Below are 26,760 nucleotides of genomic sequence, written 5' to 3' on the forward strand. Positions count from 1 at the left end.
ATGCTGGTGCACACCCAGGGGGCTCTGGCCTAAGCATGTCCCTGCTTCCATCCAGGCCGGGGCCACAGGACAGGACCAAGCGATAGCTTAAGATTTTGAATTTAAAGTAACACACAGGCTCCCCTAATGGGAAGATCCCACACTGGTGTGTAGCTAGATAACTTGGAAAAGCCCCGTTTGCCACCTCTGTAAAGTGGGGGTACCCAGAGTCAACCCCGAGGGTCGTATCAAGAATCTCGTGAGACCATGTGTGAAAGCAATTAGCACGGCCCACAGCACAGGGAAGGCCTCAGTGAGTGGCAGCTGCTGCTACAAATAAAATAATACGTAATACGATGGGATAGGTTGTTCCTAACGCTTTTCTCAATAGAGCATGTCTTAAGCCACCTTCACAGAGAAGGTACAAAGGTCAAAGCCAGCCCAGAACAGCAGAGAAAGGGGTTCCCAGCTCAGCCAGCGCCTCAGTCTCACTGGCAAGAAGGGACAGGTCAAGTTCCTCCAGCAAGTGGCCCGGCCGCCCTCCGCCTTACCAGCCCCAGGGCTCCTTGGAGACGTTGTGAATGAGGGCCCCACGGCAGAAGCTCAACTCATCGTTCCGCTTGGCTTTGTAGTCATACAGAGCTTTCACAGTTCTCTGAGGCTTTGGGGGAGAAAACAAGAGAAGGTCAAGCTGGGAGACAGTAGCAGAGAGAGGCATCTGCGTGGGGTCTTCTCATTGGGAAACAGGAGGCTTCAGCCCAAGGTTACAGTGCCATCTGCTGGCCGTGGGCTGGCACTGCGTGGCAGAGGAGCCTCCCAAAGTCACCAGGGAGCAGGGATGGGAACTGGCCCCAGATCAACCAGCTGTTAAGTGGCTGAGCTCAGAAGTCAGTTCATGTGGGTTACTGCCATTCTGTAAGAAGCAACATGGGCTCTAAAAGCTCTGCCGTAAGAACTTCCAAACAGAGGTGGTTTCACCTGCACATCTGCCTTCAAGGGTGGATACAACTTTGCCCCGTGAACTTCACAGGTCTCTGCCAGGCTCTAAGGCTGCGAGGTACAGCCAGTGGCAGAGGAAGTTGGCATATAATGGCCTCCATGAGGAGCAAGTCTCCAGCCTCTCAGAGGACAGGAGAGGTCCTCAAGTCAGCGCCTTCACTAACAAGAGAAATGAGCTGTCCATTGGCTGAACAGGCTTGCAGGAGGCACAACGAAATGACAAACAGTGCATGCACCCAGCCAGACTGACCGGGCCAGATTCCAGCTCCATCCCATCCTGGCTGTGCGGTGGGCACAGAAATTGCACCCGTGCATATGTATGTCCTCTTAGGACGGCTCTAATCATCCCAGTTCCGAGAACACATCCGAAGGAAATAATGCAGAAGATGCCCAAAGCCTCAGATGTGACGTTCATGTTAGTGTTAACCAGAACAGCAAAGACCAGAAATGACCGATGTGGCCACTGATGGGGATGTAGCTAAACTGGCACAGCCACCTGAATACTGAAAACATTCTTTTCTTCAAAGTTGAAATTGTAGCCCATGTGTTGGGTTTGGTTCACCAGTCTTAGTTAAGAACGGTCATGAGGAAAATAAGCAAAGGAGGCACCCACACAGGACCAAGAGGGAGGTGAACAGAATACAAATGGCAGCGAGGGGCTGGGGGGGGTGCTGTACAATGCGTCTCCGTGCAGATAAAGGGCCAGGGGTGCAGACAGCGACGGAGTTCGCACCGGGAGACCAGGGCTCATCACCGGTCTCGTTCCCAGAGCAGTGGTTTTCTCACTGCTGACCCATCTTCAATCGCAGCAATAGTAATGATTTTATTTTGAGGGGCTCCCCCTAGTCTGGCAGCCTGCGCGCCCATCCAGCGGCCATGGTGCTTTACTGGTCTCACTCAGGACAGGGAGAGTCTCTCTACAACTTGGGGTGGTGGCCAGGATTTAAAAAAAAACAAAAACAGGGAGAATTGACATAAAATATCCAGATGAATGGCTTGTCTTGCAAAACCAGGAGACCTGGCCCACTCTCTGGAAAGGCAGCAACCGAGGGTGAATAGGGCGTAGCCGCCCTCGAGACTGGCTGGGGGTTCCTCAGTTTACCCCTGTGACCACGGTCCCCTGACATCCAGCTGACAGGCGGCCTTCTTCTCACTACCAACAGCTTCTTCACATCGAATAAAAGTCCCCTACTAAGTTTACACACAGTCCCCCTGCCCGCATCCTTCCGAGCCTTCATCTGGGATTTGCACTGGCCAAGGATTAGACATTTAAAAGAAGAGAAGAAATTCATCTCCGGATTTGCAGGCAGCAAGAATTATCCGTGAACCGTGCGCTGGGTGCACCCCGCCCAACAGAAAATTCTGATCGTTCTTCCTCCGCAGGAACCCGAGCGAGGAGGAGCTGGGGACGGAGTTAAAACCCAACCCCACCTGGGGGCGGGGGTTCACACCGCAGCCGGGGTGGGAGCGGGAGAGAAGGCGCACACTGCAAGGAGGTCAGTGAACCAGACGGAATTCATAAACACCACGGGCTCCGTCCGTGAGCAAGAAACATCTGAAAGACTTTTAATTAGAAGCCGTTTGGCCCAAAGGTGGTTCCTCAAACCTCGGAGCTTTAGCAAGTCACCGTCACTTTTAGGTGGAGTTCTATTAATCTCTTCCCTGAAACCAGATGTCACACTGTCAATCATCATTCCTTCTCAAAAAAATGACATAAAATCAATTTGGGGGGGGAGGGGCAAGTCTGCCCTCAAGTCCCCTTGCCGTGCTCTGCGGGGTGGGGGCATGGGGCGGGCTCCGTGTCCGTTTGGGGACCAGGTCGTGGTGGGCATGGGAGGGATGGCGCCGTACCATGGAGGGGCTGATTTCACTGGGATCCACATACATTCTGCTGACGTCGTAAAGGGAGTTTATGTCTCTTTCCTAAAAAAGAGCAAAGCAGAGTAAAGGGACACCCTCCGAGCACCCGGGGCGGCCCGACACAGAGCCAGGCTTCTCGGCCACCCCCAGGGACGAAGCGTTGAAACCTCCCAGTTTCCTCGTGCCTCCTGGTGGAGACGGGGAGAAGCTGCTGAAAAGCTCCCCCAAACTTGGAAACTGCACCCCCAGAGGAGAGAGCTCTCTGTGCCGGCCCTCCTCTGCCCGGCCCTGCAGCAAAGCCAAGCCTGGAGAGCAGCGGCAGGCGGAAGCTCCTGCGGGCCAGGGCCCGCCCCACACCGCCCCGTGAGCCAGTTCCACGTCCACGGGGGGACACAGGCCACCCCCTCAAGGGACTGCCACTGTGGAAACTGGCAAGCACCCCAAACCTAGACACGTTCTACATTTACCGGCTCACACTGAACACCCATCCCGCCTCTGTCTGCTTTTGTCACTGTCTCTCCGGGTTCTCTCTGGCCTTGGGCGACAGCGGCTCCCTGACTTCGAACTGGCTTTCCCCATGGCCCTGTGGGTCCCGGCTGTCAGGTCTGGGCTCCCGTGTTGACCCTCCTCAGACCTGGTCCAAGCGCTCTGGCTGCGGTCGGCTTCTCAGTCATCCACCTGCCCGGGACAGCTTCCTCCTGCAAGCTGTCCAGCTCCCCCTCCAGAACCGGAATTTCCCAAGCCAGGCTGTGCTCCACCACATGGCCAAGGGCTACGAGTGCTCCTGGGCCATGGCTGGTATATCCTGAATCCTGTATCCTGTCACCTACGTGGCAGGAACTGAGATGGAGGCAGGAATCAAATCAGGTCTGTTTTCGGCTCAGAACCCTCTGGTGGCTCAGAATAAAAGCCAGTGTCTCTCGGGGGCCTGCCCTGCTCCAAGGAGTCCTTCCTTAGGTCTGCCGCACTCTGGCTCTCTCAGTGCCGGCCACACTGGCTGCTTCTCTGAGCCTCCAGGCACGCCCTCGCCACAGGACCTTTGTACCCACTGACCTTCCTGTCCTTAGCTGCATGAAGCACTCCTCCATAAGCGCTCGAGTCTGCCTGAGTACCTCATTCCCAGTGAGAACTTTCCAGAACTTTCCACACTCGGGAAGCGCAGCCCCTTCCGCATCACTGCCTCCATGAACCGCCCCCCCGCCCACTTTCCCTCTATACTGCACGTCACCCTCTGTCCCACAATGTGTTTTTTCAGTTGATCCCACTTATTATCTGTCCCACACGAGACTGCAAGCAGCACAAGGGCGGGGTCCGTGTCCCCCGGTCCCCAAGCCATCCCGCACACCTGGGGAGGGCTCAGCGGAGGTTTGCCGGACGACGGCAGACGCGCAGCCAAAGCGCAAGCGGGTCACCCGCCTACCATGTTGTAGCGCTCCAGGAGCTCCGGCGTCACGGGGTAGCGCAGCCGCATCTTCCGGTACAGCGCGTGCTTCTCGTAGTAGCTCACGAGCTCCACGAGGCTCTCGAAGTAGGCCGAGGTCCCCAGCACGAAGTGCCGGCCGTCCCGGTGGATGCGGCAGTGCTTGACCTTGCCCCTGGCCCTGGAGGGGGACACCACACAGAGCTGGCCACCGAGACCCCAGACGCCACACGGTCGTGCACGCCCCACTAACGAGAAACCACCTAGCTCCCCGTCCGGGGGACCCGGGAGAGAAGCGAGGTTCGGCCCTCCTAGGGGATACGACCATGGCAGGTCTTCTCAACACAGACACAGAGAAAGCTGCACCTTACAGGAGATACGGAGTGACCCAACAGCTCGCTCCTCCTCTGCCTACTCCCCCTGACCCCAGTTAGAGGACTTGCCTTTGGGAAAGGCCAGGTATCCAGATCAGGGTCTGCAAACAGGGACCCGAAGGCCAAACGGGGGCCCCACCCCTCCCCTGCCCTCGCTTTTGTAAATAAAGTTTTATTGACACACAGCCACAGTCGTCCACTTGGGTGTGGCCTGTGGCTGCTTCCACCCCACAGCGCCAGAGCTGAGTGGCTGCACCCGAGGCCACAGGGCTCGAAGGGCCGACAGTAGTCACCCTCCGGTCCTCTAACAGGAAACGGCCGCTGGTCTCTACTCCACAGCTCTGGGCTTTGATGCTCATATCCTTGAATCTGATCTTGAGTGGCTCAACTACGACAACCACCAATTTCTTTCCCCCCCAAACAGCAAAGCAACCTTTGGTGGCCTCACCCTGCTGACAGAGCGGGTGGGAAAAATCGAGAGCAGAACTCAATCTTCAGTCTTACTAGATTTATCGCCAAGAAAAAGGACCATTTGGGAAAATAAGTTTTGACCCTAACTTCACAGCCAAACGGCATCTTCTGAAACTGTCTAAAGACATAATTAGAGGCATGAGCTACTCATCGTTTAAGAATCTTGCACCTTAGAGGGGCGGCCAGGTGGCTCCGCTGGTTAAGCATCTGACTTTGACTTCAGCTCAGGTCATGATCTCGGGGTCGTGAGATGGAGCCCCTGCTGGGCTCCCGTGCTCAGGGCGGTGGTGGTGGGGGGCTGCTTGGAATTTTCTCTCACCCTCCCCTTCTCCCTCTGCCTCACTGCCCCCCACAAGCTTGTGCGCGGTCCCTCAAATAAATAAATATAAAAACTCAGCACCTTAAAGATACTTTTTGTTTTATTTTTTATTTTTTTAAAGATTTTATTTATTTATTTGACAGAGAGAGATCACAAGTAGGCAGAGAGGCAGGCAGAGAGAGAGGAGGAAGCAGGCTCCCTGCTGAGCAAAGAGCCCGATGCGGGACTCGATCCCAGGACCCTGAGATCATGACCTGAGCCGAAGGCAGCGGCTTAACCCACTGAGCCACCCAGGCGCCCAAAGATACTTTTTGTTTTAAAAAACACACCCTGTTAAGCCATTTCTTCAATAAGTCTGGCAAAAACACAAACAAAAACAAAAACCAAAAAAAAAAAAAAAACAAAAAAAACAAAAAAAAAAAAACCCATGCTAGAAGGGTTCTGCCTCCATGGCTTATTTGCAGGGATATTTTATTAGTATTTCTTAAAAACAAACAAACAGTTGAGCAGAAAAACAAACTGCAAGATAAAACGACAGTAGGGTCCCGTTAGTATTTTTTAAAGATGGAAGTGAATTTCCACACATGAAAGAGCACAGTATTTTCCACAGGGACATACCCATGGAGGTCATTTGGGTTTTGTTTTGTTTTGTTTTTTCCTGAGCCCACACGGAGATACCAGTCAGAAAAATGTGCTTCCTACCAGGACGAGGACCCAGATGGATGGACCACAGGGGGCTTAGCCTTCACCGTGATGTCTTATTTTCTAAGAATATATTTGCATAATAAAGACATTTTCAACTTTTGGGGCACCTGGGTGGCTCAGGTGGTTAAGCATCTGCCTTCAGCTCAGGTGATGATCCCAGAGCCCTGGGGTTGAGCTCCCTGCTCAGTGGGGAGCCTGCTTCTTCCTCTGCTCAGAGGGAGGGGCTCATGCTCTCTCTTCTCTCACCTGCTCACTCTCCATCAAATAAAATCTTTTAAAAAATGTTTTTTAAACTTTTTACAAAAGTTTCCTAGCGCAGGGAGGCTCTAGGGTCTGGAAATTAATTAAGAGTAGGGACCAGGTTCTGGTTCCTTCAGGGAACCTGACTACACCTGTGTTTCCCTGTCCACAAGGCCAGGGACAGACAGTTCCTGTCTCAGGGCAACTGTTAGGACCGCCATCCGACAGCCCAGGGTAAGCCTCCTGCAATGTGGCCAGCACCCCAAGGGCAGTCCATGAATGAACAGCTAGGAAAACAGAACCAAGGTCAAGCCAAAAGGAGCTTTCCTGGCAAAAGAAGAATCAAGAAGGGAGACACACCAGGGCTGAGTGTGAATCACACCTTCCAGGCCCCCGGAGGCCATAAGCCCGTGACACCGTGACCCGAGGTCTCCCTCGGCTCTGCCACGAAGCCCCGTCCCCACGCCCCACTGAGGTCAACGTCCCATTGCTCACACCTGGACAGCAGCTTCATCTCTTTGCACAGACATGAAAGCAGACACCTGTCCCCTCCCGTAGAGATCTATCCAGAAGTCCAGTCTGTGTTCTCTGAGCCTAGACCACCACCCGGCCCAGGAGAGGCACTCCACAGATACTGGGGAGGGGGCCGGGGAGGGAGAGTTCCTCCAGACCCGTGCTCTCCGTCCGCCTGGAGCCCATCCCCCACCGTGTCCCCCTAGCACTCCCGTTCACCCTCTGTCACCTGCCCGTCCACTCTGTGGCATTTACCGCACAACATCACAGTGATGTGTCGGTCATGTGCCTGACCTTTCTGCCCCAGGCAACACTTCTCAGTGAGGGACAGTGACCCCTACCCCACACCATGACCACAGTGAATTAGAAAAAGTCTCTGTGTCCGGGCGGGGGGAGGTCATCTTTGACTATTACAGTGACCACGCCCCCCACGGACATGCGGGGGGTGGAGGCCAGGACATGCACCGTCCCAACACAAAGGAAATAGCCTTCCCTTCCTCTCCTCCTTAAGACACCAGCACCTCGTCACTGGCTCACTCAGCCAGCGCGTCCCGACCCCCTGCTGCTGGCAAGCCAATGCTCAGCAAGAGGGAAGCGCTCGAGAGAGACACACGAGGAACAGGATGTCTCGGTCACAGCAGACTGTTGGCCTCATGAGAGCAAGGACTGGCCGGTTTGTATCCCTTCTGTGTTTCGGGAGCCCAACAAGGAGCCCGGCACATAGTAGGTGCTCACTGAACACTTAAACATTTACTGAGCCCTAAAACTTAAAAACTCCAGCTTTTAGGGTACCACCAGTCTCAGGGGGAGGGCAGGCAGGCAAACAGCAGGGTGGACGCATAAGGCCAGGCCTCCGTCTGGGGATCTCATTTTCATCCACATGGTTCCAGGGAAGTGATTCCAACCCACAGCCAGCCTGAAGGTGCCCAGTCGGAACCATGACACCCCACTCAGGCAGGGGCCGGGGAAAGCGTGGGGATCACAGGACTCGTCTTTTCTACCCAACACCGGCTCCCAAGGGGAACCCAGTGCAGAGTAGCACCAAGACAGACACACAACTGGCCTCCCGAGAGCTGCCCGGTGAGACGTGGATCCAGGCCTGCTGGAAGCCGGCTCGCCTGCTGAGCATCTCCGCTAGTAGCCGGTAACGCCTCCTTTCTGGGATGCTTGGCCACTGAGTCTGGTTTCTGTCCCTTGTACCCCAAAGCCTCCCGACTGACAGAACTACCGCACAACTCCACGCCCAGCACCCAACATGGCGGCTGGCACAACAGGTGTTCATTAAACTTGCCCAATCCCATCCGGGTGGGAGGCAGCACCACCAAGAGCTTTGGGGCCAAAGGCAAGGTGCCAGTGCCAAGCAGCCCAGAGCCTCCCTGTCGGCAGCACAAAGCACAGAGGAGCCAGGCTGGCCGGAGCCGGCACAGAGTAAACATTGCTCAGTAAACAGCAATGATAACAAGCCTCACCACCACCACCACCACTCACCAAGAAGGAAGGAGTAACAGGGTGGGGGGGGGAGCAAATCCACATGCCCAGAGGGCAGCCTGGCAGGGTCAGCAAGGGGAATGGGCCAAGGCAACAGCAATGGAAGGAACAGAGTGGCCTGGACGCACCAGGGCCTCTCCTGAACCGCTGGGAACCATCATCACCACGTGAGAACGTGGGGTCTGGAGCTTCCGCTTCCTCCCACTTTTCCCAAGGAGAAATCTAGACTTCCAAGAGCAGTTTCCCAGTACTTAACATAACCACGCAGGCCGAGGCTCCGTCTGGCCCATAAGCCTCTTGAAACCTCACTGTGGCTTTGAACATGGGTTAAGTCCAAGTCTGAAATTCTGCCTCAGTCCCAGGACAAGGCTGTGTGGCTCTAGACAGGACACTTAACCTCTCTGGGCCTCCATTTCCCTACTCGCAGTACCTCCTCTACTCTTCATGGGCTGCGAGGAAGGACTCGGGCAGACGAAGCCTCCACGGCAGGCCCGTGTCGGGAACGTTCCTTAGGGCTCCACACGCTGGGGTAGGGGAGACGCGGGGACAGTAAGGTAAACCGGGTCTGAAACTCCCCGACACTGCCCCTGGGGGAAACCAGAGCAACCTGGGGTTTGGGGATGGAACTAGAGGACAGAACCACAGTCTTGGAGGCGGTCGGTCCGTGCGGCCTTCCCACTGCCCACGCTGGGCGGAAGGACAGCAGGTCTGCCACGTCACTGCTCTGGGCTGCCAGGGCTGCCTGGGTGCAAACCCCAGCTCCGCCGTTACTGGCTGCATGTTTCAGCGTACCTTAAGCTCCCTGTGCCTCAGTTTCCTCCTCTGAACAAGAAGGATCATGGTCATGAAGCTGCTGGAAGACGGAATGAGCTCCCGGGGCAGGTGCAACTCCTAAGGACCCAGAGCCGGGCCCCGCACACAGAGAGCTCCCCTGAGCAGACGCCGCTCGTGCCTTCCACACCCGGGGTGCCTCCGGCGAGCACGTGCTGGCTCCCACCACCCCCCCCCTCCCGCTCACCTGAAGGTGATGGCGTACGAGTCGGTGCCTTCTCGCCTCCGGATGAGGAAGGCGCCGTCCCGGGGAACCCTCATTAGCATGTCCTCCGCTTCCCCGCGGCTCAGCCCGTCGTAGTACCACCTGCGGCACAGGGAAATCGGCCAAGTGAGACGGGCACCCACGGAGGAGGAAGCCCTGGGCTCCGAGGCTGCCTGGAAAAAGGCCCCAGAGACCGCCGTGGAAATTCCACCGCGGGCTTCCCCACCCAACAACGCCGCTGAAGACGGCAATCTTTTTTTAAAAAAGACCACCAAGATGGAGCTCAGGGAAGACATTCCTATAGTGGGTTCTGCTTGGAGCACGAGAGAAGAAATTAAACCCACCTGTACCCATCCCACCCCTGCCCCCCATCAGCCCGACCAGGGCCAGCATCTGTCAATGTGGAGAACAGAAAATCGGAGGCAGAGGACACAGGAACAGAATTTCGGGTCTTTTTGTCTGGTTAGTCTTGGGTTACTTTCAAAGATATGAAATGGCAGATTTTAAAAAGGCAATCTATACACATTCAGATAAAAGTAAGAAAGCTGCGGTAAGTTATAAGGCCTCTCAGAAATGTACATTTTAGCAGCCTTCTGCTTAAAAATAGCTCCCCCGCTCATTTCCAGAATGGGTTAACCTTTTGCGAGGCGTAACTAATATTCATTTCACTAGATAAAAATGAAAGGAGATGTGTACAATTACTTTCTTTTTGTTCACTTGCACAATGAACAGGGAATGAGCTTTGACAAGCAGAACAGTATCACCGGACCAAAATTCAGCTCCGGAAATCAAAGCCCGAGAGCTCGGGACTGTGAAGGTACGGGAGGAGAGGGGCAGGCAGAGGCCGAGGGACGGGAAGAAAGATGGAGTCGGTGTTTGGAAACAGGGGCCATCCTGGGGAATTTAAGAGATCCCGGGGGCCTGGGTGAGGGGCCTTGGGGGAAACTGAGCCCCAGCACACCCACAAGACTGGCTTTCCCGACTGCTGAACCCAATCCGCCTGGGTGTCTGCACCCACTAAACCTGGCGCCTGAGGCCTGCGGCCCCGGGAGCACGGGCACACATACGGCTTTGACTCGTGGGGGTTGGGGTTGGGCACGGGGTCGGTGAGCCGGAGCTCGAACTCGGTGCAGCGCAGGTGCGTCTCGCGGTAATGCTGGATGAGGTCATAGATGCTGGTGAACGTGACGTTGTCGGTCAGGAAGTACTTCATGGTCCCACCCTCCATGGTGGACCGGATCCGGCAGTGCTGGACCCGGCCAGACCGCCTGCAGGGAGAGAGACGACGTCAGCAACGAGGCTGGGCCCACTGACCCTGCCTGCACCCGGGGTGGCGGAGGACATGCAGGGGGGCGGGACGGGGACGGGGGGTGGACCAGCACTGCGGCCGGGGCACTGACAGGGAGGCACCACGTGTGGCCACACACGCCTCCCTCTGCTCTTAGAGAAGGCTGGCCCTTGAGCCTGGATTCCAGAACATTCTACCAACTTCCTTCAACGACATTTACCTACCTAACTCCTACTCTGGAGCCAGAAGGTCTAGGGGTAAATCCAGACTCAGCCACTGATGTGCTAAGTGACCCTGAAAAAGTGACTGGTCCTCTCTGAGCGCCCCCCCCCATCATCATCCCTGTGGTCTGTCCTCGCTGAGCTGTCCTAAGGATTGACCAAGATCACACACAAAATGTGTCTACAACGCTGCCTGGCACATGGGAAGTATCTTGTAGGAGTTAGCTGTCACTCTTAGAGGTATGTTGTTATAATGTGTATCCTTCGGGTCTCCATGGAAACACCACTTCTTACAGGAAGTCTTCCCTGACCATTCCCAGCCCAATGTTCCATCAGGCCCTGCTCGTATAGACTTCTGTAACATCTAGCATTTTCTGCATTGCACGTTATCACAACTACAATTATAGATCACGGACTCCTTTTTCATTGTCCATCTTCCTGACCAGACTCTAATTGCCATCAGGACAGGGACCTGGACTGCCAGATCGCTGTGCCCAGCACACAGCAGTCACTCAATGCACACCCTTTAGTGAATGAAAGTACTAAGGAGTCAATGAGCGAGAAAGCTCCCAACGGCCCCATAAAGCCACCTTTAGAATCTCTGCTTTAGGGACAAGAAAACAAAGACAGAAGGAGGCTGAGTGACTTGGGATGCCCTACCTGCTCTAGACCAGGACTGGGGGACAGTGGAGGGGGGATGAGTAAGGCCACATTGTCCTTAGTGCAAGGTCAGACCCTGTCTTGACTTAAAATGATAATGATACTTTGCTCATCATGGATTTTTCGTTACTTCTGATTTTTAAACATTTTGCACTGAAATACCACTAGTCTTGATTGCTGTGTTTTGGGCCTCACCTGCCTCGGCCCACCCCTGCCCCACACAGATTCCCTAAACGAAGTCTGGGGTTCTGGTGGAGGCCTGAGTTTGCACAACTCATGCCATGCCCACCTCCCCCCCCCCCCCCCGGCCCCGGACCAGCTGCAAGGGGAAGGCGGCGTGCGCCTACCAGAAGGACAGGGTGTAGTCGTTGGGGAAGGTCTTGCTCTCTCGCACCAGGAAGGTCCCGTCTTTGCCCCCCGTCTCCGCACAGTACTCCTGCAGCAGCCTCTCGGCACTCGTCCTCTTCTCCACCTTCTTGTGGAACCACTCCTCCCCAAAATGCAGCTCTGTGGGGGGTATATCCTGGGCCACAAGAGGAGGCATTTCTGAAAACCTGAACCAGACCCCCAGCACGGCCAGACCGGTCCCTCTGCGCGTGCTGGCTCGGGACTGGATAGCAGACAGGCTGGTGTCGGCTTGCCCTCACCCCAAGAGGTCTGGGAAGGTGGCTTCCAACAGCCCTCCCTTGCCTGCCGCCATGGGCAGTGGCCTCCTGGAGTCCTAAGACATCAACAAAGGGGCCCCGCCCCCAGTACAGGTTTCAACTCTACTGCACAAGAAATCTGAGAGCCATAAAGCCCTGGAAATTGCCCTCAAGAAACAGCACCGAGGACGGCCAGGAGCCAGAGGGGAGAGGGCAGGAAAGCTGGGAATCAGGCTGGACAGGGGGCTGGATGGAGCATCCAAATGACTTCCATTCCCACCCAGAGCACAGGCCCACCAGGCCCCGCAGAGAGCAGGAAAGACATCCTTGAATCTCATTGGTTGGTAAGCCAGCCAATCAGAGAAGAGCCAGGCAGACCTTGGTACCCGAAGGGGTGGCTCCTTGGGCTGAGGATGTTGGGGCCTGTGGCCATGGGACAGAGGACGGGTAGGAGGCTGTGTCCCCTACCTGGGGCAGCTCTTCTTCTGCTGTCTGTTCAATGTCATCGCTGAACGACAGCTTGGCATCAGCGATGGCACAGTAGTGCCGAGTCCATTTCTGGAAAGGGAAACCAGCATGAGCTCTCCCCTCCGTCTTCGCCGCATCAACTCTGGGACCCAGGGGCCCTGCCCGGCATCACCCCAGCATTTTCGAGGGATGAACCTTTCCCACTTCCGTAGACGTATATGGTGGTTTCATGGAATTCGACCCCCTTCAGGATGTTTCCTTTAAAACATCTATTTTGGGGTTCTTTTGGCATTTTCAGGACTTTTTTTTTAATCACTGGGTCTAAGAGTAGATACAACTTCCTGCCAAATTTCTAGTTCCTATTTATTTAATTTGAAGCCCTTTATGAATGATGGGATTGTTTTTTGGGGGCCTGGTGGCTGTCTTTGTCTATTACCTCCACTTTTTATGACTTTCAGGAGTTCTCAGTTAGTCTGGCCAGAGACTCTTCAACATCTGACTTAATTCTTTATTTACACATTAACAATTTTTAGTGTTTCTAGGGTGGAAGAACATACATATCAAAATATATGCAGACAGATTTGCATGTCAGGTTAAAGGATGTGAGAAGTGGCACAAGCATTCAAAATGCATTCCTCTCACCCAAATAAGTGGTTCACCCGGTCGAACTGTCCCGAATGGAAGGGTAGTAAGGAGTTAGGACAGCCAGATACAGTCACATCCTGGACTGAACCTTACACCGAAAACAGGACCTCAGTGGACCAACTGGTAAAACTGAAAAAGGCCCATGAATGAACACGCGGTAGGACACCTGTGTTCATTTCCTGCTTCCAACAATTCCACTCTGGTTATAGAGGATGTTAGTATTTGGGGAAGGTGACTGAAGGGTACATAAATATTCTTTATGTGCGTGTGAATGTCCAATATGTTACTGGGAATATAAAGTGATTTCAAAGTAAAACATTAAAAATTCAAAAAGAAGGGCGCCTGGGTGGCTCAGTGGGTTGAGCCTCTTGCCTTCAGCTCAGGTCATGATCTCAGGGTCCTGGGATCGAGTCCCGCATCGGGCTCTCTGCTCACCTGGGAGCCTGCTTCCCTCTCTCTCTCTCTCTGCCTGCCTCTCTGTCTACTTGTGATCTCTGTCTGTCAAATAAATAAGTAAAATCTTTCAAAAAAATTCAAGAAGAAAAAGAAAATAAAGGTGAAGATGGGAATAAGATAGGAATATTCTCAGAGTTCTCTGGTAGGCCTCAGATGTGCTCATGGCCCTGAGAAGGGGTGCAGGGAGACCCACCTGGTCGATGGAATCCCACATGTACAGTTCACCCTGTTGCTTGTGCTCATCCTTCTTGTCCTCCATGTTGACATCCACGTCGCCCCGGGGACCCAGCTTCTTATGCTGAGGGGAAAATGCACACAGTCTCCTCAAGACCCAAGTTCAGGATCTTGGAGCTAGCAAGCGTTCATCCCCATCAGCCAGCCAGCCAGCCAGCATCTATCTGCAGTGTCGACCTCAGGGCCTTTGCACTGCCTGTTTTCGCCACCTGCCTTCTCTCTCACTACATTCAGCTCTGTGCTCGGTGTCACCTCCTCAGAGGAGCTTTCTCTGGCCCCTGGGAGTTATTTTCCAACTCTGGGCCCTTTGTGGTTCTCTGTGACTTCTGCTTCCCTGTCAAAAAACATAAGCCCCACGACGGCAGGACTTTGTGCGGTTCTCGGTTGAATCTTCTGTGGAAGCTCAGCAGATAGTAAGTTCTCGATAAACAGTGGGTCAGTGACACCACCCGCATGTCCCGTGTTCTCTGCCACACACACAGGGAAGGGCAGGAACAGCCAGTCCAATGGCCCAGAATGCAGGGCTGTGGACGGCACACCGGGGACACAGAGTTAAGCTGCTTTCTCAGCTGTGTGACCCTGGGCAGGAGGCTACACATCTCTGGGGCTTACAGTTCTCATCGGGGAGACTAAGACCATGACAACAACAATCTACATCCAGATGGGCGCCAACATCCATGCAGGCCAGTATTTGTGAATCTTGATTCTGGTGGCCCAGAGGAGGGAGCTAAGGGTTGGGAGTCCAACCAGGGCTCAGATTCAGAGCCTTACTAGCTGGGTAACAGCGTGTCTCGATCTCAGTCACTTCCCCTATGAAACGGGGGTAACGCCAGCCCCTGCTGGGTCCTGTCAGCCAAGGGGCATGAAAGCCACCTGTCAACACTGAGGCAGCATGTGTCATTTTGAATGGCCTCGAGTTCCCTCTTGGGCAGGAGCCAACCACAACTCAGCTAAGCCATCTTCTAGAACTCAAGGTCCCCATCTGGAAAATGGGTCTGGGGGCTGGGATCTGCCACCCCTCAGGGCTGCAGGAGACTGGACAGCATTTACTGTCACACCTAGCCAGGCTCCCCTGCGCTGTTCTCACCCTCTTCCCTGAACCAGAAACGGAGGGAGCCACGGAGTACCAATGGGGAGGCAAAGGGTGCTCTGATGGGGCCTCCCCGACCTCACACCCTCAAACAAGAGCCAGAAACCCTCTGGGGATGCACAGGGAGCGGTCCCACGAAAACAAAGCTACAGGGAAATGCACCCTCACTGACCTAACGCCTGAGAAGCCGCGGACCCTGCCGGGCCCAGCTCTCGCGGCCTCTCGTCCTGCCTTCCCCAAGCTGGAAGCTTCCCTTGGTGTCTCGAAAACACTGCCCCAGCATCATAACCAAATCCTCCAGATACACTAGTGCCTTTACCCTGAGGGCCCAAACATGCCCTCCTCGGGATGAACCTCTGAGAAAGCCCCCTCACAGCGTTTGGCCCTCCTCTGTGGACGGGTCTGTCTCCCCACTAGACCGTGACCTCCCGGCAGGCAGGGATTATTCCCAGTGCGGCTGGGTGGCCCAGTGACAGTCTGGGGAAAGTGTCACCCGTTCACACGACCCCCACGTTGACGGAGTTACTCCCCCAACCTGAAGGCAACGCCCCCCTCTGTGTGGCAAACACCTGTCTGTCCTTCCACACGACCCTGCCACCTGGCACCAAAATCCATCTCTCTCCTTCCGCCAGGGGCTAAACCGGAGACTTCACATCCAGCCGCCTCTGTGGGAGCTGTGGACATGTGACGGTCTCACACACAGGGCAGGACAGGCTGGGACATACCGAACTGACACCCCACTTGTTTGCCAGAAATCACGGACCCGGGACACGTCCAGGTTGCCCCTTCTCTGCGCTGAAGCTCAGATGGGCCCATGATCTACCATCGACCCCACACATGGGGACCACGTCCCAGGGCAGACCCCCACCCCTTCTGTGCCAGTGACCTCCTTTGAAGTTGGGGAAGACGACAGACCCGTTTCTCAAAACATTTACAATGCACATAAGACTATACTTTCAGGGATCATTTCTATAGTTTGTTACAATGCACATAATTTTAAGAGAAACTATATTGAAATACAGTTATTAAGACCTTAAATATTTATAATGTAAATAGGTGTGCTTCCTTATTAGCTTTTTATAGAAGATCTACAATCAAATCGATTAGCCACCATAATTTCAAAGCAGTGATGCGGACAAGATTATTTTAAGATATCTGTACTGTCAACACGATATGAAACTATCCATGATTTCTGCTGGTGACAAAGCCCCAAGTGGCTTGTTGCTGATATTCACAATGGAAGGAAATGTTAAGTTTTAGTTACAGGTTAATAATAATAAAGAGGCAACATTTCCCCCCAAGTTCACATGCTACCATACCCCAGATTCTGAATGGATTCTCTGGGGGTCTACAGAATAAGAGGATGCTGGTTCCCTTGACAGCCTTGTGGACCAGAGCTCAAACCTTCTAGAACATTCTCCCTCAGTTAAAGAGGATATGACCTCTTCTGTGCTTTAAGCTGCAATATACCTGGTCTCTTCGTCTTAGTAATAAAGATCCCCAAACATCACCTCTCTCCCCGGCATCCCTGGCACTCGGGCACAGCTGAATCTTCAGCTCTCCCCCTTGCCAGCAGCTGGCAAGAGACCCCCTTCAGCCATGAGCACACACAGCCTTTTGGGGCAACTGTCTACCTCCATTCTGTGTCCATCTCACACAATGCACTGGGACACAGAGGCTCCTCGAGGTGAAACAACTTTGCCCAGGGTCGCTCAGGGCGTCAGTAAGGAGAGCTGGTGGGAGTCTGGGCGGTGGAAGCAGGACCTGTGCTCTGAGCCACTGGCTTTCCTGAATGAATGCCAGGCCACCCGAGGCCACCCACCTTGATGATGAACTTCTCCCGCAGCTGGCTGGGTGAGGGCAGCTGGTCAGCGCTCGCCTCCGTGGGCTTCGTCAGCAGCTGGTCGCCAAACACCTCCTTGAACACCCGGGCCATGTGGCGCTGCTGCTCCACGCAACAGTGCTCCTCGATGGACAGGATCACTGGGAAGCTGTGTGCGGGAGGAGCGGGCTCAGCCCAGCAGGTGGGGGGTGGGGCCGGGGTGGGAGGTGGTGGGGGGGGGTGCAGAGGGCAGCAGTGTCCCAGCACCCGCATCCTCCCAGCTCCAGAACCAGGGAGGGACTTCCGCTTTGGGCCTGAAGGGGGCGCCAACACTCAGCTGAAGACTTGTTGGGCTAGACCAGAGGATGGAGGCTGGGCAGGTAGGTAGGTGTGGGTTGTGTGTGGTGTGTATGGGTGTGGGCAGGGGCGTCTGTCCACCGTTCCCTTAAAGACGAACCACCAGGAAATCAGCCAACCGACCTGGAGGTGACAAAGGCATGGTCTTTGATGGCCTGCACGACGTCATCAAACTTGATCTTGGTGGTCCGTGTCCAGCCATGGTAGATGATGGGCTTCCCGTCGGGCCCATCCCAGCAGTCCACTGAGGGGAGAAACATGTAGTCTCGACATCTGGCCATCTGTCCCTGCCTGGAGAGTCCACTGACGGCAGCCACACCGCAAGGGGGGTCGGGGCGGGGATGGGCATCTGCCAGCTTGGGCCCGGGGCCCCCGGTGGCTCAGTTACCGATGTGAGGGCCACACACGAACTCCCCTCGGGGGCTGGCAACACGAGGAGCCCTGTTACCTGTGTACATGCATTACTTGTGCAGTTATGGGAAGACTGTAGTTGCTTAATTAAAGATCCCCAATACAGTCATCCCAAAGAAGCTAGTTTCAGTGTTTCCTTTTTTATTTTTTTTTAAAGATTTTATTTCTTTATTTGACAGAGAGAGAGATCACAAGTAGGCAGAGAGAGAGAAGGGGAAGCAGGCTCCCCATTGAGAAGAGAGCCCGATGCGGGGCTCGATCCCAGGACTCCAGGATCATGACCTGAGCTGAAGGCAGAGGCTTAACCCACTGAGCCACCCAAGCACCCCTGTGTTTCCTTTTTTAAAAAATAGATTTATACTGTGGGATTTGTTTCTGATTTCCCTTGGCTTGTTTGTTCTGCTAGTGGAAATAATACAGAGCAATGAGATGCTGATCTTTCTCAGCTTCATAGGAAAACATTCAAACAGAACTAGGTTAGGTAGCAGGTGAACATCCCCTCTATTTTTAACCCCCAGAGGTACCAGGAGCTGATTGCTTCGTACTTAATTTTTTCACACTTGCTTTTTCCTGGGATGGGGGGCATACACCAGACAACCGTCTGGAGGGTTAGGTGCCATTGAGTCTGATGGTCGGAGGAATGGGTTTGATAAAACTGCACCCTCCGTCAGGGCTCTGGGCCCTTTCTCAGCCCAGTGCACCTGCACAGCTCCGCAGGTGCAGACAGGCCAGAGGGAAGCAGCAGGCTCCCGAGCGCATCCAGGGCCTGTGGGTGCCCGTGAGCAGCTGTGAAAAGAGTGGTCAGGTGGCATCCAAGGCCCGGCCAGCTGCCGAAACACAGAGGGCTCCTTCCTTCCTCCGTAAGTAGCCCGGAGGGCAACTGAAGGAGAAAAGCAGCCTAACCAAGCCCCCCAGCCCTGCCGCCACATCAGGACACTCTCCAGAGGCCCCGGGCCGCCGCCCCAGGGTTTCCCACTCCAGTCCGGCCAGGCTCGACACCATGCCTCGTCCTGCGGGGAGACCCTCTGGGGAACAGCGGCTGGCATTTAGTGACCGCATCCCCCGCCCCCAGAGGCTACGGGGACCTGGGTCCTCCCGTGGCCTGTCCCCGTCACCCACATGACTCAGGCCTTTCAGACAACGCGAGCATCAAGCAGGGACACGGCAGAGCTCCAGTCCCCCCGAGTGCCCCCCACCCCGGGCGAGCAGCACTCACGCTCAATGCAGCGGCAGCCCGCCCGCAGGCAGCGGATGTAGGCTTCTGTGGACGACTCGCTCCGCAGCTGGTCGCCGGTGAGGTACCTGAGGGAGAGGACGCCATGGCCATGGAGGGGACAGGCCCGCACCCTGGGGCGTCTTGGGGAACCCTGCAGCCCAAGTGCCCAACATCCTGAATTCTTCCTGTCTAGAAAGATCCCCAGTTAGGATCTGGGCCAGACACAAGCAATCGTGTGGCCATCCTGGGCACAAGTCTTGGGCTCCAGGCCACAGTCACAGGACGTGAACGACAGCCATCTTGGTGACCCAAAGGAAGGGTCAAGACTATGTATTCTTTGGAGGAGAATTTGGTCCAGGGGTATCAGGAGTGACACTGACTTATGGCAATCAATTAAAGACCCTACTATCACCCCCCATGCCCCACCACCACGGTGCCCGCTAGGAGGCCATTCGTCCAATGATGGGCCGCCATTGTGGTACCAGGGCTCCAGGCCAAGATCAGGTCTTGAACAACAATTGCTGGAATTCACTATGCTTTGAACTGTGTCCACCAAAACTGACATAAAAATGCATATTTGTACGCACTTTCCCCCATGTCCGTGCCCCACACCCCTTTCAAGAGTTCACGTTCCTTCACTATCCTCTGGGTTTGGTGGCATTCAGCACTCTAAGCCAATGGCCATGGCAAACAATCAGTCTTCCCCTAAGAAGACATCACCTTCCAAAATGCCTTCTGACTCCTGCCTGCGGTGACCCGTGGGAAGGTACCCGTCTGCCGCTCTCTCCAGATGGCCAGGCCCCAAGATCTACACCCTCTCACCCCACAAGCGGACTGCGCAGGGGAACCTGACTGCAACTTCTCCCTTCCAGTCTACCCTCTCTTCTGAAGTTGGGATAATCGGGATAATAAAAGGTAAATGTGAATGCGTTGCTCTCTGACTGCGAAGCGATCGGTGGCTCCTACTGCCCTTTGCTGTGATTTTAAAGGTTCCACTCAAGTGTCCTCCTCTCCTGCCACTCACCCTCCTGGATTGTACCATCTAATAATCTTAACAGACGCCCTCGGCTCCTCCTGCCCCCGGGTCTTTGCACGTGTGGCTCCTCCTTGCCTCACCACCTGTACTTCTCTCAGCAACTCCTGTTCATCCTTGAGTAAAAGGAGGCTTTGGGGACCCCTGGATGGCTCAGCTGGTTGGGTGTATGACTCTTGGTTTTGGCTCATGATCTTGGGGTCCTGAGGTCAGGCCCCGCACAGGGCTCCCTGCTTGGCGGGGAGTCTGCTTCTCTCCCTCTCCCTCTGCCTCTGCCCCAATTCATGGGCTTCTACTCTCTCTCTTTCTCTCTCTCAAAAACTGATAAATAAATCTTTAACACAAAACAAAACAAAACAAGGGAGGCCTTTCCCCTCCGAGTCCCCAAGGACAGGGCTGCTCCTGCTGTCTCCCCTGCTATGCCTCCCATACCCAGGCACAGGGAACACGCTCAGTAAGTACCAGTTCAATAACTCATTCATTGCTTTGCTGTGGCTCCCCAGAGATGTCTGTGAAAAACAGCTAAAACATGATTAATGCAAATACCAACTGGGAAAGTTGGGAGTACATCCCCACATCCCTTCCAGAAGCTTTTGTACTTTCTAGTCTGAGCAGCGTGGCCTTGGACTCTGCCTGCTCCCACATGCCTCCCCGGAGCGGGGTGCTGGTGCCGCTCGGCCCGACACAGGCTCCCCGAGAAACTCACGTGTTATGCGAAGAGGAGATCCAGTAATGGGACAAGGGGTTGTTCATGTCCTGCATGTCCACCACGTCGTACTTCTCATCCCAGATGCTGTTCTCCCGCGAAAAGAGGTACGTGAGGAACTGGGGGAGTCACAGAGGCGAGACCGTCATGAGGGGGATGTGGACGGGTGAGGCCGGGGATCTCTCTTGTCTCGGCCAATCCCGGGAGATGGCGGCTCTGATTCGGGAGCTCAGAGGAAGGTCTCCTGGCCTCAGGTACCCAGATTTGTCAGGCAGAAGGCTCAGATCACAACAGGACAGACAGACACCTTTCACTCACCCGTGTGATGTTTCCCTTTAATGTGAATCCGGAGATAGTGGATACTACAAACGTACCTGCCTCCCGCGCGGAAGATTTAAGGCATAGCAATACCATGAGTATCTGTAAGCTCACCGCCCAACTTAAAGCAAAAGAATATCACCAGTCAGGGCGCCTGGGTGGCTCAGTGGGTTAAGCCTCTGCCTTCGGCTCAGGTCCTGATCTCAGAGTCCTGGGATCGAGCCCCGCATCAGGTTCTCTGCTTGGCAGGGAGCCTGCTTCCCCCCCTCTCTCTGCCTGCCTCTCTGCCTACTTGTGATCTCTGTCTGTCAAATAAATAAATAAAATCTTAAAAAAAAAAAAAAAGAATATAACCAGTATTCTAACATGGAAAAGGCAGGAAATTTCCTACCCCAATACCTCACTCAAAAAAAAAAAAAAAAAAAAAAAAACCAGCCAGAGTGGCCCAGGGCTACTCTCTGCTGCCCGGAAACAGCCTTCCGCGAGGCAGGAGGACCCCGGTCCTCCTCTCAGCCCCACCTCCCCAGCTGCTTCACCCAGGGCAGACGCAGACGTCCCATCAACTTTTCAATCTGGTCGCCACGCTTGCGTTGTGAGACACTCCCTGGCGGCAGATGTCGTCTGGTGGGCAGAGCCAAGCACCCCCCCAGGACACACAGCCCAGTAGAGAAAGATGAGCAAGACCGAAGGCGGGACTCAGAACCTAGAAGAAAAGCAGCTCTCAACCAACAGGGTCAGTTGGGGGCGGACGACAGCAAAGCCTTCTGAGGGAAGAGAACTGAACAATGAACTCCAGGGGTCACAGACGTGGGTCAAAAAGATAAGCCGAGTTGACAAGGAGCCCGCTCACCTCATCGACAAACAAGAAGGGCTCGGCAGTCTCCCTCATGGTGTCATCGATGAACTTAGTCATCCGCTCTCGGACTTTGTTCAGATCCTGAGCCCAAAGCTCCTTTGAGTGACAGAGAGAGAACAGGAGATCATCAGAAGCAGGACTGGCAACACCCTTCCTCTCTCAGGATCCGGTTTCCATCAAAGACCAAAATATCAACCTATTTCAGATTCACATGCAATCAAGGGCCTCACAAATACCTTGTGACTCTACCTCACAAATATCTTCTATAAAGGACCAAAGGGTTGAATAATTTAGTCTTTGGGTCATGGCCAAATTTCTGCTCCTGTACTACAAAAAGCACCATAGACAAAACATACACAAATTGGCATGGCTGTGTTCCAATAAAACTTTATTTACAAAAAGCAGGTAGTGGGCCGGATTCGGCCCGTGACCAGAGTTTGCCAACTCCTGCCCTCTGCCAGCTCCTTACATTTACTGGCATGAAGAGGCCATTGAGTCAGGTCAGAGTGCTTGGTTACTCACTTGGCTGACCCCAGCAAGCTACACCCCTCCCATGCCCCTCATCTATTACATGAGAATACTTCCCAGCTGCGGTTTCTGTGTAAGACCGTGTGAAATAGGATTATGGATTTAACCCAGCCTCTGGTATACAGACACTGGTTGGATCCCAGCAGCTGGCTCAAACCATCTTTCTCCTTGGACGGTCACCTCCGTTAGTCCATGTGACTCTGCAGGTCGTATGTCATCATTGGAAAGAGGAAACAGAAACTCAGGATGTTCCGTGACAATCCCAAGTTCACACAACTAGTAAGGAGCAGAGTGAGGGTTCCAAATAAACTGACACGGAGGGTGTCCTCTTTTCAAAGAGTCAGCTAACTCAGGGTGCCTGGGTGGCTCAGTGGGTTGACCTGCCTTCAGCTCAGGTCATGATCTCAGGGTCCTGGGATAGAGCCCCATGTCAGGCTCTCTACTCAGTGGGGAGCCTGCTTCCCCCTCTCTCTGCCTGCCTCTCTGCCTACTTGTGATCCCTCTCTCTCTCTCTCTCTGTCAAATAAATAAATAAATAAATATTTTAAAAACGTTTATAAAAAAAGAGTCAGCCAAGTCATGCTGCTCAGAGTTTTGGATGTCTGAGACACACATTCAACAGGTCAAGAGCAGCTTCTGGAGCTTAGACGTACAGGAGCCCGTTAGAAAAAGAACACACAGCATAAACTAACTCTACTCTTCTCCTAATTCCTAAAAGCCCATATATTCATAGGCACAAAGATGAAACCTGGCACAGAGAGTAGTCACCTTTGACTCATGTTTTATGGATTTTGAATATTCTAAAACCTTGGCCTTCTAGGATAATAAAAGCAAATGTGCTACCAGATCCATGTGTGCTTGGATGGGAAAGGTCAGACCAGGATGTCAGAGAGAAACAAAGGCGTAAGGACAGATGCAAATGAGGTGGTGACAAACAGCCTTGCACCGGTGCATGGGTCGCAGATCCACGCTGAGCCTCTGCTGTTGACCCTTGCAAATCTACCTGGATAGGGACACAAAACAGCCAGGAGGCCGGGGAGAAGCCAGTTTATCTGCCCGTGAGGTGTCATGATCTTTGAATAGGAGAACACGAAACCCAAATCGTAGGCTCCCTAATGCAAATGCCTCCCCAGCCCTTGATGCCCGCCAGAAGCCAGGGGTTTCCTCCTTCCTTCTGCTACAAAGCTTTTGCGTTTATTAAAAAAATAGGGGTGCTTAGCCCGTGTAACCTGGAACTAGCCTGGCTGGGAATAAAGAAATTTTCTACCTAAAGGAGCTTCAAATACCAATATTCTGGGGGTTAAAAAAAAAAAAAAATCTACCTACTTGGTATAGGGTCTAGTGCCAGCAGCACTGGGCACGGACTACATGCCAGGCTCCATGGTAAATCTTTATCACATAGCGGCTCATTTTGAACTCCCACACCCCCCAGGAGGTACGTATGACTCTCCACATTGCATAAGTGGAGAAACAGAGACTTCAGCCATTGACCGAGACCTGACCATGAGCCCGAGGCCAACCCAGGGACATCAGTTCTGGAGTCTTCCTTTTACCTGCTCTAGGGCTGGGCTGTGGCACCTTTAACTAGTCCACCAGTGGGAACTTTGAAGTCACTTCCAAGTTTTCATTTCTGTTCAAGATTCTGCCACTACTTCTATAGGACAAGTTCCTAGAAGGGCAATTATTTCATCAGAGTATATAAATTTTTTCCCCTCAAAGTTTTTGTTTGAATTGCATATTGCGGGCCCCTGGGTGGCTCAGTCAGTAAAGTGTCTTCCTTTGGCTCAGGTCACGATCCCAGGGTCCCGGGATCGAATCCCTCATTGGGAGCCTTGCTTGGCAGGGAGCCTCCTTCTCCCTCCAACTTGTGCATGCTCTCTCTTTCTGACAAATAAATAAAATCTTAAAAAAAAAAAAAAGGGGAAAAAGAAAAGCATGTACCCCTCTTTGCTTTAGGCCACGAGGAGCCCAGTACCCAGCATGTAAGGTGCCCAGACCATGCGCTTGCCCCTTCAGTGCACCCCACTTTAGCTTTTGTCTCAGGGGGTACACACAAGCCCTCTCTTGGTCACTCTGGTTAAGCCCACATGGGGAAAGCACAGCCTCGCCGTGTCCTCGGTCCTCACTCATCAGGCACCGTAGCAGCTACCGCCTTTGTCTGGGCCTCCGCATGGCTGACCTTGGGCAAAGCATATGTCTCTGTTCGTTATTTTCCCTACAGTCAATGAAATCTGAATGTGGGGTATGCGGTGGGTAACATTAAGAAGGTAGTGTTGGTAGGAGGGCAGGACTGCTGTGGTTACGTTTCGTTAATTTAAAAAAATAAAGTTTGTATCTTCAGGAGAGACACAATGAAGCATTTACAAGTGAAATGATCCAGTCTGGGTTTGCTTTAGAATATTCCAGCGACAATGAAGAAGAAGGGGAAGTAAATGAAGAAGAGGGGTCGGGCAGGAGGAAGCCAGGTGTGGAGATGGAGGACAGGTGAAATAAAACCGGAAAACACGTTCATCATTTCTTCATCTAAGTGACGGGCACACGGAGACCCGGGATGCCAGCCTGTCCGCTCCTGTGTCTGAGATGGTCTCCAATCCAGAGTTTTTGGAAAAGTAAATGAACTGAATATTGCTATGAACCTAAAAAAGCTCTAAAAATATAAAGTCTGTAAAAAATAAATAATAGTAAAATGAGATAAGGAGGGAAAAAAAAAAAAAGCAAAGACAACTCCAGCGAAACACATAAAAAATTTAAATGCGTGACCATGCACATCTACAAACTCACAGACAGAGATCATTATCCTCCGACGAATTCTGGGAAGCAGGGCTCCCGTCCTCATTTACAGAGGAAACTGGGGAGCAGAAAGGTCAAACTACCCGCTTGAGGTCACACAGTTAGTTAAGATGATCTCAGGTTTCTCTTAGTTGAACTGGAGAGTTTCTCAACCGCAACCCTATCGACCTTCGGGCGTTGGGTAACCCCTTGGCGGGGGAGGCTGTCCGGTGCATTTCAGAATGTGGAGCAGCGTCCGGGGCCTCCACTCACTACGTGCCACCAGCCCGCCCAGCTATGACGACCAAACGTGGCTCCAGACATGGCCAGTATGCCCTGTTGGGTAGAGCCACTCTGATGGGAAAAGCACCACCCCAACACAAAGCCCCTTCACTCCGCCACCTGTCTGTCCACAAACACGCCGGGACACTCCCCCATATGTCACTGCAGGGCTGTCTTATCCCCTAGAGGACCTGGCAGGCTCGTCTGCCAGGTCCCACCTTCCCATCAACCAGGGAAGGCTTCCAGGAAAGGGACACGTGCCACATGCCGGGAGGGGGAACAGACACCACCTGGTCGGGGGACACACCACCCCCGGACCCTGGATGGCTCTTGCTGTCCCCTTCCTCGGTCTGCGCCTGGGAAAGGGGCCCAGATGAGGCTGTTCTCTTTCCAGAGTCTGAGACACCAAGGTGGCCCTGGACAGGGAGCCCCCGTGTTTCAGACAATCACAGGGGAGGTGGCAGTTGGGGGGAAGGGGAGACGCGCCTCTCACCTGCTGCTCGTGTAAGAGAAAGCGCTGGAAGTCGTGCAGGTAAACCGCGGAGGCGTCCGGCCGGTCGGTGTTGCTGTCCTCGGGGAAAAGGAGGGTGTTGAGACAGAACACAAGCCACAGAAGCTGCCACCAAACACCCTGCGAGGCTCTCTGGGGACACAAGGTGACAGACACTACACCCCCGGCCACAGAGGATACAAGAAGGGGCTGTGACGCCCCAGCCTGGGAGGGGCCCGGAATCTGCCTTTTGCTGCTCCCAGGGCTGCCGGCGTGCTCTGGGATCTACAGAGACCCTCCGGGAGTGTGGCCTCGGGGGACACAGTGCAATAAGGAGAGGAGGTGACAGAGGAAAGAGGGGGGCCAGATCGAGACCCGGAGGGCCAAGGGAGGCTTTCTGGGGGACGCGGCAGCTGAGGGAGGCAGAGAATGAGGGACTCAGCAGGAGGTGGAAAGGGTCTCAGGCAAAGGGAAGCAGGTAGGCAAAGGCTGAAAGACCGAACAACAGAAGGTGGAAAGAGGCAGGAGTGCAGGGAGAGAGCAGTGCAGGGGGCAGGCCTGAGCCACACCGCAAAGGCTTGGGTAGGGCTGGGTAAGGGCAGAGTCTCGGGGAAGCCAACTCTGCAGAAGTGAACAGGGCCCGTCAGAGAGTCTCCTCAGAGGCCACAATGCAGACTTTGTTCAGCCACTAAGGGCTCTGAAGCAGGAGTGGGGGGGTCAGATGACGTCCCCCCAGATTCTGGACAGATGGGGAGACTCAACCTGAAGATGCACTACATGGGCTTTGGGGCAGGCAGAGGCTCCCTGTCGGGATGATTTACTGTTTGAGAGGAGGGAATGCCAGCAGCCTGGTGACAGATGG

The 26,760-nt window shown here is 54.0% G+C and overlaps 1 protein-coding gene across 1 annotated transcript in view; it reads right to left on the minus strand.

Annotated features, from left to right (window-relative positions):
- PLCG2 (phospholipase C gamma 2) overlaps positions 1-26,760 on the minus strand; it is a 147,159-nt gene that overhangs the window by 45,746 nt on the left and 74,653 nt on the right. Inside the window, exons 9-22 of the mRNA XM_059153472.1 lie at positions 25,902-25,974; positions 21,824-21,925; positions 20,656-20,774; positions 18,917-19,002; positions 17,413-17,533; positions 16,933-17,101; positions 13,980-14,084; positions 12,686-12,775; positions 11,921-12,096; positions 10,472-10,672; positions 9,387-9,506; positions 4,259-4,439; positions 2,830-2,901; positions 531-640 (exon numbers count right to left, since the gene is read on the minus strand). Coding sequence (XP_059009455.1) covers positions 531-640; positions 2,830-2,901; positions 4,259-4,439; positions 9,387-9,506; positions 10,472-10,672; positions 11,921-12,096; positions 12,686-12,775; positions 13,980-14,084; positions 16,933-17,101; positions 17,413-17,533; positions 18,917-19,002; positions 20,656-20,774; positions 21,824-21,925; positions 25,902-25,974 — 1,725 coding nt within the window. The remainder of the gene's footprint in view (positions 1-530; positions 641-2,829; positions 2,902-4,258; positions 4,440-9,386; positions 9,507-10,471; positions 10,673-11,920; positions 12,097-12,685; positions 12,776-13,979; positions 14,085-16,932; positions 17,102-17,412; positions 17,534-18,916; positions 19,003-20,655; positions 20,775-21,823; positions 21,926-25,901; positions 25,975-26,760) is intronic.

Source organism: Mustela lutreola, chromosome 16 (assembly GCF_030435805.1).
Source record: "Mustela lutreola isolate mMusLut2 chromosome 16, mMusLut2.pri, whole genome shotgun sequence".
Taxonomy (NCBI): Eukaryota; Metazoa; Chordata; class Mammalia; order Carnivora; family Mustelidae; genus Mustela; species Mustela lutreola.